Consider the following 15025-nt stretch of genomic DNA (forward strand, 5'->3'; position numbering starts at 1 on the left):
GAAAACACACACAAGTCGTCAGTTACAAGACACCCAGGTTTTCAACTGGCTCTCTTTACACATGTGGCTTTTGCTACACTTGTACCACTGCAGAATCCGTGCAGCAATTTGTCTGTAATTGAGCATTCATTCACCCTCAGCTCAGGCTCACAGGCTCAGGTTTTCTCATTAAACAACCCTGACACCAAGAAGTTATGTTGGATGAGGTTCACCCTTAGTTATTCAAAGCTCTGGATGTTGTAGGCCTGTCTTGGCTGACACACCTCTGCAACATTGCATGAAGCTCTGCAGCGGCACATTCAGATTGGCAGATCAGCGTGGTATTCCCCTTTTTAAGAAAGGGGACCAAAGTGTATGTTCCAACTTTAGTGGGATCCTACTCTTAAGCTTCCCTGGGAAGGTCTGTGCCAGGGTACTGAAGAGGCACATCCCTCCATTAGTCAAATCTTGTATTCAAAAGCAACGATCTGGTTTTCATCCTGGTTATTAAACACTGGACCAGGACCACATTAATGTGGTGCAGACAGCCTGCCAGTCTATTGTGGTGAAGACTCCTCCTCAGTGAAAGGAGGCACTTGAATTGGTTCGGGAATCTAACTAGGATGTCTCCTGGGAGCTGCCTAAGTCAGGTGTTTTGGGCATGTTCTGCCAGGACAAGGCTGGAGGTATTACACCCCACAGCTGGCCTGGGAATGCCCCCTGGAAGAACTGGAAAAGGTGGCTGGGAAAAGGGTTTGAGTGCCTCTGCTTAGACTGCGGCCCCTGTGACCCAGACTTGAATAAGTGGCAGAAAATGAATACTGGATAATTTGTTAAAGTTGAATGCAAATATGGATGTTGTGTTTTTGTCTCCCCTGAATAAAAAGTGAAATACTGCAATATTTAATCATTAGCTAGGATAAATTGGTGATTGCATCAGGAAGAGCATTCAGTATAAAACCTGCAAGCGAAAACGAATGTGGTCACCCTCCTAAAATAATGGCCTAAGTCTTTTTTTTTTAGGTTTTTCAGAAAACACAAAAAACTGAAATATTGAAAATATGATGATTTAGACAAAATAAACATTTTGTTAAAAATGGCTTAGGCCATTATTTTAGGAGGGTGACGATATGCAGAACTTAAATGGATGTTTGAATATGTCTTTGTGTCATCTTGGTAAGATGCTAATAAATATGTAAGTTTTTTAGTTTTTTTACTTACTTTTCCAAAGAAAAAACAGGAAGCATTATTGTCAGAACAAAAAGTACAGTTTATATGAAGGCTCACATCACAAGTCAAAAAGAATAAAACAGAAAGAGCTGAAGAAAAAACGCCTAATGTCATGCAGCGATGAGGATGAGATGTGAAGGGTTAGTGGACAGGGCAGCTTGGAGGATGAGTGGGGTTGACGGGGTCAGACTGGGCAGCTGGAACACCTTTTGTTGTTTTGGTTTTCAGTAGTTTTTTCTTCATAAGTTCAAAAAAATCATCTTCACTGATGTATTTGAAAAAGATACACAGAAGGAAGCTATATTTTTAGTTTTTCTGGTGTACTGGAGAAAAATTCTCAATGGAGATAATTATAGAGATATTCAAGGACAGTTTATGACACAAACAATGTCTTGTCAAATGAAAAAAACATATGATTATTTATTTTGTTACTGGGGGATGATTAATTATTTAAAGTTTTGGCATCTGTGAGTCAGTAAATTCAGATAATACACTTTTCAAAAAATATAAAATTTTGCACAGTTTGACACTTAAAGGGCTTACTGACCAATCACACTGTGATTGCAGCTTTGTCTGGAATCTTAACCTCTGTTTGTGAACACATACTTTTTCTTTACATTTTGTCTCTGACTGTAAAATGTAAAGAAATGCAGACACAGAAGATCTGTTCCCAGAATTAGCATTTTGGGAACAAATCTTCTGCGTGGCACTCCTGGGTGTGTGGGTTGAAGTTTGTTCCAGATTATATGTTCAGTTAAGATACATATACACACATGGGCATAAAGCAGTTAGTATTATGTAGAGCTAGTGATTATCAGTTGATTTACTGAATGATTTTTTTTTTTGTCTGTCTTTCAACAGAATTATGTAAAAACTACCTAATTTTAGTGTGGCTCTGGATCGCTTTCCTAGATGGATGGAGGTACTCTCCAAGTGCACTTGTTATTTATGATTCATAACTCATATGCACCATTTTCAAATAAGATACATGCTTACATTAAACACAAACCTGTTTTATTTCAGCAGGAACCCTGGTCATTATGACTAATTGAGGCTCGTCATCCATAGCTGGGAGTAAAATGAGTCACAATTTCAAGCAGTTCAAAGTACTTCAGTATTCTCTGGCAAATAATTGTTGCCTTTCCCATTTGCATTTCAATAAGATACAGCTGCAAGTTAAGACATTTGATGACAGTACCTCTCAAAGTAGGGTGGTGAATGCTGACAACAAGCTGGGTGAGCAGAATCAGCAAACCATATAGAAAAGATGCTACAGCACCAGATTCACCCCCAGCAGTGGAGTGCACCCATGGAGGGTGTTGATGATGGTATAGCATCAATGTGCTAGTGTGTTGAGCATAATGTACATTTTAACTTTTAACTTAAAGCTAAATTGTTTTTGTTTGGTTTTATAAATTTAACAGCTTTTATAAAACTTTAATAATGCAGGTGAAGACGTATATAAAATAAAGCAAAGACATGGGATGGATGATAATTAACAAACAATCAAACAACTGATAATAAAAGGAATGCCATCTTAATAAAGAGAGTATTCTCTCACATTTTTTAAGAAATGATCTATTTTACCACTTTTTCAGAACAATACTATACATTGTCCTTGTATATATATATATATATATATATATTATCTCTAAATTAAATTTCTGTAGTATTTTGAACAGACTTCTGTGGTAAAGCAGATACTGACAACATGACTTACTGCCAGAGGTGGGAAGTAACGAAGTACAAATACTTCGTTACTGTACTTAAGTAGATTTTTCAGGTATCTGTAATTTTCCTTAAGTATCTATTTTTCTGACTACTTTTTACTTTTACTCCCTACATTCTTACACAAGTATCTGTACTTTCTACTTCTTACATTTTCAAACAGACTCGTTACTTTTTAACATGTCAGAGAGAAGTTTGCATTTCCGGTCAGTGCGCCGTCAAACATCAAACGATCTGAGCCTAAACGGAGGAATGATAACACATAAGAGACAATCGTACTGGTGTATCCGCTTATCTCGTACAAAGGGATTAAATACGCAAACCCATATAATTAATCTATCATTTATAGCGCTATAATCAGGGGTTACAGCGGGCCGGACCGAGTCCGTAAGTTGCGCTGCGGCACATAAACAGCTTAGCTAGCGCTATTGAAGAGGAGCGAGCATGAAGGGAGTAACGTGTGGCAGGTAAATGCAACGTTTCTAAATGCTCAACAAATATCAGCTAACACACAAAGTGTGTGCAGTTTGTCACACAGTGTGTCTGCTAGCTAAAAGAAGAGCTGCTGTATTTCAGGGAGAGCAAAGTGAGAGTTCACTCAGAGATGGAGAAAGAGGACAGGAGAGGAAGAAGAGAGGTTAGAATTAAAGGTAAGGACTGGAAAATAAACTGAAGTATGCTGACTTTGTGTAATTCAAAGATTGTATGAAAATACTGCAGTTTAGTGTGTAATAAATAGGTTAGCTTGCTGTACTGTATTTACAGTAAAGCTCTGTGTTGGACTGGAGCACAGTGTTTGTGTTCATGGTCAGAGTTACAGGTTACATCAGTGCAGCAGAGATGAGTTTGAATCAAAGCTGCTGATGCTGAGATCACTGAATCCAACATTTCTACAGCCTGTATGCTGTCAGTGTAGGGGATGGAGATCAGCTCAGAGAGCTGTGAAATACTGGGTTACATCTTTGTGAGTTCAGTTCATCCACACAGAGCAGTAAACCTCAGAGCAGCAGGTCAGCTGATCACAGCCTGCACACCAACATCATTTACTGCAGCTACAATAGAAAGCTGTGATTCTTCTCCCCATGCAGAACCACTACAGCTGATCTTAGGGTTCCTCCACCTTCTGAATCCCACTGTAACCCCTGAGTATCCTCATGTTGGTGTTTAGGTGGAGGCACAGTCACCCTCTACTATGGAGGACACAGAGAATAGAGCTGTGTTTAAATTCCCTTTCACAGTTTGTGTCCTACATAACAGTTTCAAGCTGAGTGCACTCATTAGGATTAAAATTTAGATTGGAATAACATTTGTATTCTCATGTAATTTTATTTTATGTTATTACAATAATATTTAATGAGGTTCGGTTTGTTTTACACAAAAATAGCAGGTAGAAACATCCTCCAAAGAACTACTTTTACTTTCTTACTTTGAGTACATTTCAGAGCCTGTACTTTTTTACTTTTACTTAAGTAGAGAAGTTGAACCAGTACTTCGACTTTTACTAAAGTATTTTTTAACATAAGTACTTGTACTTCTACTTAAGTACAGAATGTCAGTACTTTTGCCACCTCTGCTTACTGCCTTATAGCATATGCAATATTTTATGTTTAACAAAAACTCAATGAAATGTATTTAACTTTAAAATAAGAAAACATTTATCACACAGTGTGGAGCATCCTGCAGAACTGGATATTAGTAATTAGATATAATAGATTGTGTCATAGAGTTGCGTGTGAGAATTTAATGATCATTTCATATTGTCCCCTCCTTGGCAGCGTGGGAGCACAGCATATTCTGCACTCATAAATTCAACATCATTTCTCCTGCTTCACTCTGTCTCTGTTTTCATTTCTCTCCATCTTTCTCTCTCCAGCATAGTTTATATACTGATGCTCATTATGACTGTTGTTATGACAGCCTCCCTTGCACTTACATGCACATACCCGCTGCAGTTATTCTGGTGATTTACAACCTCCTTCTTCCACAAGAGAGACACACTTTAAGTGTTTTTGAGGGGAGCTTTATGTTCACAGTAAACTAGCCACAGTGGCACCTCCACAGGGCCTGTCCTGCTCAGCAAAGCACAACTTCCTCAAGCAGATCGGGCTGCAATAATAGGCTCTCAGGGATGACAACTGAAACATTCACTCAGTTTAATAACTAAACCGCAGGCCATTTAACGCCCTTCTTTTTTTCCACAATGGCTGTCGATATTATTTAATTTTTTACACACTTTCTTAACAGTATTTCAGATTCAGAAAGTGGATTCTGTCATGGAGGAATTGTGGTTTGATGCAGTTTTTGTCATTTTGCCTCTGTATACATCACATTAGATATTAACAATCCAGATGTGACTGAAGTGTTGCATTAACTGTTTGGGATTTAAAACCATATTTATACATTCTGGACAGATAAAGCAGAGGAAGCATTTGGAGCTGATTTGGTAGCTCTTCATTGGAACTCTCGATATGAACTCCAAAAAGATGTCGATGCATAATCTCTTTGTCATTGTCCAAAAAGTTATGGACCTAACTGTAAGTGCTAGGGCTGCAAGTAATGTAAAACGTGAGGTCACAAAAATTGTTATGTAGTGCAAAGAATTCTATAATGATAGAAAAAATTCCAGAAAAATTGTAAAAAGTTGTAGGTTAAAATCACTGTTCTTTTCTTATATTCTTTCTCAGTCTAATGGTGCAAGAAAAAGCATATACATTTACAGCACATTAACAGGCCTTCCATTCAAATTGCATTGCTACAAGAACATAATTCAGATATAATATGCAGTGTCCAGAGGAAAACATGGCCAGTGTGTGTGTATGACTATGAGAAGTAGAGATATAGAAGGATCCCAAATGTTTCATGCATCACACTGAATGCTTTTGTATGATGCTGTGTCTAATAAGTGCAGTGGAGATAGTATAGGAGGGCAACATTTCAACAAGCATCTCTTCAGCCACACGTGCTGTGGTGCATAGCATGCCAGAAAGAGCTGTTACATAACCTCCAATCCAGGACAGAAATGTTGCAAAGGCAGCACGTGCAGTAAGGGATCTGTTGGTGCAAGACTAAGGCTACGCAGAAATTCGATCACTACAGTTATTTGCTAGAAAAAAATTTAAATAAAAACACACATTTGTTCTGCTTTTACAGTGTCTTACAGTAAATACGGGATCTTAGTGTCTCTTACTTGTAAGTGTCTTCCAACAAGTAATTAAGCCTCCTAATGCACTTTTAAATGGAGATACATAAATACGGCTTCCCAGTGTTGATGTCATGAATGAATGATAAATGAACAAGTAACATGAATTCTTGAGTTATTGCCAAGGAGGTATTTTGTCTGTGTGAATGGTATGAAGATTGTAATCAAATTCCCTGTGGGTGTTTCTGAGAAAAATGCTGTCAGAATGGAAGTTTACACAATCCCAAACCGTGTTTGACCCTAGATTTACCAGTGTCATCCTGTTCCTATTCCAAGTCTAATTATAGTACTGGATGCTAGAATTGCCACTATACTATTTATGTCTTTTGAAAAACTCAGTTCCCAAACTCATGGTTGTCAGCCCCCCCAAGCCAAACAACAACAACATGACAAAATCTATTTAAGTCAAACAAGGATTTTACTCTGAAAAGCTGCTTCCATTTTCCTGACTCCATATAGTCAATATCCAAGCCTCCAGTTCCCAAGGTGCTGTTGGATGTCAGATCTGTAGCCAACAGGCATACTCAAAAATGCATGTTCAGCCTCTTTGCCAGGAAGTGGATGTGCCAGTCATGACAAAAAGTTTCCTGAGACAGCAAGTTTGTTTAACTTAGTTTTTCATGGGTGATTGGTAGGCTTCTTACTGCAGTGAGCTACATGAGCATCTGACTGCTGGCTTGACTGTTTTTAATGTGCCCTAGATTTACCATCATGCGGTTTATCAAACGTCTTGTATTTGTTTATACATTATTAAGCTGCTCCGTGAGTTTCAGATTATGAATGCATTGTAATCAGATTTACTTGTACATTTTTTGTAGGTTACTGGCAGCACAGTTTATACAGTACCACAAACTGTATACAGAACAATACATTATTATTAAAACAGTATTTTTTTTTTTTAAATCTACCTCTCTGATGTTAGCTAGATAAATTTGTGACCATATTCTAATACTAAAATAATGTTTTAAAAGACGTGCACAATCCTCATGATAAATGTTTGGATTTTAAAAATAAATAAACAGACTGTACTTCCAGAAGTCCAGCTCGTATCACTGCTTCTCTTTTTTTCAGTCACGTGGGATTTTGTATGATGTAATGTTAATGTCAATATTTAGGTATTTACAGCAATCCTGCATTATTGCCATGATATTTTAGAGACATAGCAAGGTTATATAGCAAGCCTAAAATAGCTGTGAAAATGATCACAGTCAGTGCTCTTTGTACTTGCTAAGATTCCAGTGGACATACCGGCTCACGTAGCAGGTTTGAGGTATTTATTTGAGCACTTTTTTAAAAACATTTTTAAGGTTTGCTAATGTAGTTGTTCTTGCAGTGGAACATTTCTTGGCACATTACCCCACTAATTGCAAAACTGAAATAAACCATCAGCAGTAATTTGCATTTCACTGCAAGCACCCTCAACCTTGAATGCTTGTAACAGGAACTCTCTTATATATCCAACCCCAAAAGCCACAGAGAAGGGGAAAATGTGAATACTGAATCTCATTCAACTGAATTCAAATCACACAGAGAACAACAACGATCAAGATTTGTAGCATTTAGTAAGTGTTCTGACAAGTTTTAGAATAAGGAGGAGTCCAGGTCCTTCTTGGATAAGCTGACCCCTGAGTTATATTTTAGACAGGTCAGTAAGAGGATGCTCTCTCTGTCTCATTGCCAGTAAATACTGTTGCATCTAAATTTACAGGTCTTAGGAGAACAATTAGCAAAAGCCAAAATTCTTTCCCATTAGTGACTTCTGTGATTTGAATACATTCTGTGAGGCTGTGTGCTTTCTATGCATTCCCTCATGTGACATAAGCGAGGTATCCAGACTTCCACTCCTAGTCTGAGCAAATAGAAGATTGGTGAATAGGTTATGCAAGCACAACACAGCAAGCCCATACCCCAAACAGTTCTTAATCCCAGAAAGACAGCCACTGTCAAAGCAAATAAAGCATGTAGGACATATTTGGTGAAACTTATTTTTGAGGTTGCTTGGAGGTTCTTTTGTTTTCTCAAATATGTGGTCTCTCTTGCTCTCTCTCTCTCTCTCTCTCTCTCTCCCTCTCTCTCTCTCTCTCTCTCTATCTCTCTCTCTCTCTCTCTCTCTCTCTCTCTCTCTCTCTCTCTCTCTCTCACATCTCACAAAAACACACAAGCACTCACATTAAACCAACTGGACATGCCACCGACATATGCTACACTCCAGAACCATACCGACAAAGACACACACACACACACAGAAACACCAAACCCGAGCCATCGTTTTTTGCTCTCTCTCTTCCTCTCTCTGACACTTACACGCTCTTTCACACTATCTGTCTTAACCTCATGTTTCTATGAACAGAGGGAATTCCCAATTGCTTTGTACTGAGCATTTCTTTGGCCTGTAGTGCTACTATTCCATTTGCTTTAAAGTGAACTTCATCCAATATTGAAGCCTGTCTAGTCTGCTCTAATCTGGGAGTTTGCAGAAGTATTACAGACCAGCTGGATAAAATTCTTGTTTTTGTGTGTGTGTGAGAAGTAACCATCTCTTCTTTTTTCTCCATCTCTGTTTTTTATTCATCTTTTTTTGCACCTTTTCTTAACTCATTTCCTACCATTTCATCTTTATCCTCTATTTTCTTGCTCTCTTCTTTTGTCTGTCCTCCTTTTGCCCTCTTTGTGCACTTACAGGACTACACACTGACAATGTACTTCCAGCAGGCCTGGCGAGACAAGCGGCTGTCCTACTCTGACATCCCCCTCAACCTGACATTAGATAACCGGGTCGCTGACCAGCTCTGGGTCCCTGACACCTACTTCCTCAACGACAAGAAATCGTTTGTCCACGGTGTCACAGTGAAAAACAGAATGATCCGACTGCACCCAGATGGTACCGTACTGTATGGTCTAAGGTGAGATTTTAATCTCTTAAGATAACACTTTTGACAACGCAACAGGACTGACCTGGGTGTAAAATTTTTATGTGCATAAACAGTGCATGAGTACGGTAGCAGACCACACAAATTGTATTAGCTTTCACTTCATGTTGTCAAACAATTCACACTTAATCCTTGTCAGCATACTTTCTATTTTTAACATCTCATAAACAATCTAGAAAAAAAACATCTTGCAGGTGAGGTAACAGTGAGTCAACAACTGCTGGACTGGACCGAGTCAGTAATTAGCTCATTAGAGCCAGATGAAGAAAACTACTAATGGGAGGTGCAATATTCCCCCTAAGCAAAAATGATAACATTGAAGAAGTGACCTACTTGTCTCCTCATTTAAAAGACGTCTGCACATCACCAAGCCAAGCGTCACTAAAGGCTTGTGTAACACTAAATTCAACTCTTTTGCGCAGCCTCTGCATAATTTACCTCACCACCAAGTATAAAAACCAAATGTACTTAGAATAGATGTAGGTGTGAAGCCTTAAAGTTCATCTGAAATTAAATTACTTTTCTGTTTCTTTTGAGATTCACCGGGGACATTCGCTGCTTACACTGCTCATTTGAGGGCTGATTAGATAGTCAGCCGCAGCACACTGAACTGCATAAATGTCTCGAGTTAGTTTAGATCTTCTTTTTCAGTGCCACTGCTAAGAAAACAGTTTCTGTGGTTGCCTTGCAAGTTACATCATTTGGAGCACATTTGGTTTCTTTCTTTTTTTTTCTTTTTGTTTTTAACATTACCCTGATGTTCCTTATTAATCCTTATTAAGAGTTAAAGTTTTACTGTATTTTCATGATCAAAGCATTTTTGATGGCTTTCAATATAACACGATTAGATGATAAATATTCCATTCATGAAAGGTATGTAACTTACAGACAATTAAAGCGCATAGGATGGCAAATTGTAAAGGATGATTGAGAATGACAGCTAGCTGCAATCAGCAAGTCACTTCCCTAACTACATGCACTACAGTCCAGCTTTAGATTTTTTCTGTAGAAACATTCTATGAGGAGGACAGTTTTTTTTTTTTTTCCAAGCAGGCATTTGATATGATAATATGACATACCCCAGCAGTTTTCCAGACGCCTGGAGCAAAAATCCCAGTTGTACTATATAAATTGATTGACCATTCCACTGAGTTTCAACCTCTCAAAGTTAACATGATGACCATGCGTTTCTTACACCTCACTGATGTCTCATCATTTCATTTTGTAAATAGGCCTCTGATGCCCAAAGTCTATAAAATGTTATTGAAAATCATAATACTAATGGCTACCATGACGGTGAATTGGATCTGCTGTGGGAGAGTGAAATTTAATAGAGACTGAGAGCACATAAGACAAAGAATGAGAGAGGTGTTAAGAAAAGGATTGAAATGGAATCTTGCTATTATCATTTTCTGTGATCCTCTTCATTGCTGTTGTCCGGCTTCATTTCTCAGCCACCGTCCTGTTACTGTGGTCAGCATGTTATCATTTGCATGCGTTTAGAGTACACGGTTATGTTGAATGGGGGATATGAATGGGGGATAAGGTGGCTCGAGAAGAAAGAGTAAGGAAAATAAGGAACATGAAGGAAAAAGTGATAGAAAAAGTGACAAAAAAAACTTTATATTTGTGAATTTGTCTATTTATACTGATAAATTTATAACATTTTTACAAATAATATGTATGTATTACAGAGGTAAAGGACCTCCACTTTAACATTGTGCCATGTAATGGACAGCTACCAAACTGAAAATGTATCAGCATGCTGCTCTGTTGTTGCTGAGTGCAGATGGATAGATATGACATCTGAAGTATTTTTCTTTTACCTGACCATGGCCAAAAAGGTGAATACCAAAATGCTTTCAGAAAAATGTGAAAATCAAATATTGAAAAATCACATATTGAAGTAAAAACACATCCTGTCCCCTGAATACTGTTTTTCAACATGTTTAATAGTATAGCTAATGGTATTTTTTTATTTGGATGGTTGCTGCTTGATAGTTTTTTTTTAAGTATTTCTCTCTTGCTTCAAAGGCAAAGTGTTCGATGTCTGAATTATGTAAAGTGAACAAAACCAAACAGAAGAAAGCTAGAGGCAGTAGCAGATTGTGAGGGTCAGATTATACTTAAATAGTACAAATCATTCTTGTGTCAGGTCATCCAAGTTAAAATGGGCATCTATCAACACACAAATGAAAAAAAAGTATACAAATGAAAAAAAAAATCCATAATCACATGGAATATGGGTTTGAATATTTTCCATGCACTGCAGAACTTATGACACAGAGTGCAAATATTACTTTGGATGAAGTAGGATTAGACTGAAATTGGGGGAAGAAATCCATCACCTTTGACACTCAATATCATGTAAGTAGGATGACCAGATTTTTGCAAATCCTAAATTGGGTCATGGAATCTTATGCAGGTCAGTGAGCGCTCATAAATCCACACAGCACATGCAATACAGCATATTAATGCCCACTGAAGACCTACTAAAGTTGTGCAGTAACTTACTTTATTATACCAATAAATTAAATCAGACTGCATTAAAAATTTAATGTGTTGAAAGCTGGGCCATTGTATTGCCAAGTTTTAAAACTACACAGAAGAAAATCAAGAATGAGTTGAAATAAAGTTTATGCAAATGGCAATTCCTCTAGTCTGACATATCATAAATATATGAATGAAAACATGCATCAATAATGAATAGTAAATGCAGTATGACACCATATTAACATGATGGACAGGCAACTTATCTTGGATGGCAACTTAACATGGCTGTGCCCAAAGTTTATCATATGCCTCACAATGCCTCTAAGGCACATTGTTTAATAAACTTTGTCTATTTTGTTTATTACAAGTGCATAAAGATAAAACACCAAATTCAGGTTTTATAAGGAATAATTTTTCAGATTTATTTCTAGATGAACATGAGCCAGGAACAGTGACTTCTGAAGTTCAGGCACATGAAGTTACAGTGAAAGATGGCTAGGATAAATCTCCGTACAACCACGTTCACCAGGAAGATGGAGTGTCAAAAAGAAAAATATTTTGAAAATACACATATAAAAACTGCAGCATCCACAAATGCTTCTGAACTAAACCCTCATCTGCTGGGGCTTTCAAGAACAGCAAAAAGCACAAGTTGCAAAAGCAAATAGAAAATGTCTTTGTTACCTATAAGGATTGACAAATAGGTTGTTTATACCTGAAAAACTGCATGCAAAGAGTTACAGAAGTAAGAATGCAGAAACACTCAGCTTTAGAATAACTATTAGCCCGACTATTCACTGATCAAGAATTATCTCAGACTAAAACATTTTGTCTTTGAACATTAAATGTTATTGATTTGCCTAGAGCATCCTCCTTACTATATTTTGATGGAAGGCAGTGGGTGGAAAGCAGCTGGCTATGGGGGATGATGACTCTCTAAATGCTGTCATTATCTTAAATATCAAATAATGCAGCTCTGGTGCACAGCACATTTTGTTTCATTTGAAGAATGAGCTCTGAGCTGTGCGAGTAATGAGAGTGGAGTATTTTGTTTATAATCACAAAAATGGCTAGAACATAATTATGCAGGAATACTCCTTTCCAAGTACAGTGTAATGAACATTTACTGTATTTCTCACTGAAAACCCCAAAATAAAAACAGACCTACTGCTCGCAGTGTCTTTCAGAGTGTCATTGTTATTTTAGATTCATTTGCAATTTAACTGCAATCAATTATACAATTTTAATATTAATGTTGGTTACCATAGTGACAGCACACTTTGATGCCTCAGTGTTTGCTAATATTGTTAAGTTAAAGTCACTAACAGGAAATATAAAAAGAAGAGAAGATAAAGCGAGAGAAGGCTGTCTACAGACAAGTTAGTGCTGTCAGGCAACACTTTGTCTACACCACTCACTCTATATAAGATGTGTAGACACCAGGGCATCACATGCTTAGAAGTCTAAATAATAGAAAATAAAAGTAATGTTTCCACACAGTTGTCAAACTCCTGCTTATCACCTTGAAAACGTGTATTGTCTGCCTTTCCTTGCCCTGAATCACAGTGTCTGCCCTTAAGGATACTTGGCCCCGATTTGACCTCACATTTTTGATCAATTCAGGAATAGAATCTCTGAGCACAGCTTGAAAAATATGGAGGGTCACTGGTGGGCAGTTTTCTTTTTTCAGGGAGCAGTACTGAGAACTGAGGAATGTGTCTTTGCATCATTTAATGGACTGAAAAACTGGGGGAAAATGTGAGGGTAAATGGAGAGCAAGACAGCCGAAAACACGGGCAATTTGATGCCCATTTCCACAGCAACATAACAAAGATTACCACACACACACATTACACATTACCTCACGCAAGCATGCTTAACCTTTATCTTTCCCACAGAGTCTTTTCAAAAAGCCCTGCCAGAAGCTTTTGCTATGAGTTCTACACCAGTGACTCCAACTTGACACAGAGATCAGAAAGTTGCGGAAAAGTAACCGGCAATTTACTCCTTGGTTAAACCACAGAGCCCCATCACCAGCAGTAAATCCATCAGTGTGAAATAAATGCTGACAAAGACAGGGGACAAGAGAGAAAGAAAAGGAGAATCCATCTAAACCTCTTAGGCTCAAGCAACCTTACCGTCACACTCTGTGGGGTGGTAATCCCTGAGGTGTGTAATATGAAACAGCATGTTAATGCTAGAAGTCTTCCCTTTGAACTTCTTTACTGGTATTAAAAGGAAATGTTATGATAGACCTCTCAATGTCTCACCTCACAGCCTCTGTCCTAAAAATTCTCCCTTCGCTCTTAGAATATTCACATGTAACACCAGATAATTATATAAATACTACAAATGAAAATTAAAAATAAAAGAAAGAAGAAAAAAGAACACTGGATGCATGACAAACACAATATTAGGTATAGCTTGCTACTACTGTGTTGGACCCCCTTTGCCCTCAGAACTGCCTTAATTCTTTGTGGCAAAGTGCAGAAAACATTGTTTTTGGTCTATATTGACATGATAACATCACAGAGCTGCTGCACAACTGTAGGTTGTACATCCATGATGTGAATCCCCCATTCCACCACATCCCAAGGGTGCCCTATTGGATTGAAATCAGAATCAGAATATTCTTTATTGTCATTGTGCAGCAAATGTGTAAGCGGTCTCTATCTAATGTCTTAAAAAAAAAAGTTTTGAAAGACAGGGCAGATATTTGAGAATAGGAATAATGTCCGCAAGCAAAGTGCAGTGTTCTAAATGAGCTGTAGCTGATTGATTGATTTTAATAAGACCCAGTAAAGACCTGTAAAGTAACAGTAATAATAATAAGAGTAATAGTAATAAATAATAGTGATAGTAATAAAAAAAGGATGAACTAATCTGCTAAAAATGAACACGTTTTTCTGTGTCCGATATACATTCTTTAATTTTTGCTACATTTTAAACATGGTAATTGGCTGATTTTGTCATTTTCTTTATGTGGCTGTCAAAATTTAGGTCAGAGTCCATAATTACTCCAAGATTTAAGATTTCCAGCCTGGTTTGAGGATTTAAGCGTCATGGTTTTTAGATAGGCCTTTTTTTTCTTTCTTTCTTTAGGGCTGAAACTTCTATTTCAGACTTTCCTGAGTTCAGTTGGGTGACGTTTTGGCATACCCACTCACTTATTTGTTTAATGCAATTTTTGCATAAGTGTAGGGGACTGTAATGCTGTGGTGACGTTGATATGTACAGTTGTGTGTTGTCTACATAACAATGATAGGAAATATTAAAATATTCTCTAATATGAGCAAGAGGGAGCATATTATGCTAAAAAGAAGAGGTCCAAGAATGGGCCCTTAAGGAGGTCCACATGTAAGTTTTGATGATTCAGTCATAATAACCAAGTGATACAAAATAATCCCTATCTCATAAATATGATCTAAACCAGTTTAACACAGTGCCAGAAACTCCTACTCCCTTT

At 37.6% G+C, this 15025-nt stretch overlaps 1 protein-coding gene across 1 annotated transcript in view; it reads left to right on the top strand.

Annotated features, from left to right (window-relative positions):
• The window catches only part of gabrb2b (gamma-aminobutyric acid type A receptor subunit beta2b), a 74300-nt gene that overhangs the window by 19930 nt on the left and 39345 nt on the right, over positions 1-15025 (top strand). Inside the window, exon 4 of the mRNA XM_030746533.1 lies at positions 8819-9039. Coding sequence (XP_030602393.1) covers positions 8819-9039 — 221 coding nt within the window. The remainder of the gene's footprint in view (positions 1-8818; positions 9040-15025) is intronic.

This window comes from Archocentrus centrarchus, chromosome 14 (genome assembly GCF_007364275.1).
Source record: "Archocentrus centrarchus isolate MPI-CPG fArcCen1 chromosome 14, fArcCen1, whole genome shotgun sequence".
In the NCBI taxonomy this organism is placed as follows: Eukaryota; Metazoa; Chordata; class Actinopteri; order Cichliformes; family Cichlidae; genus Archocentrus; species Archocentrus centrarchus.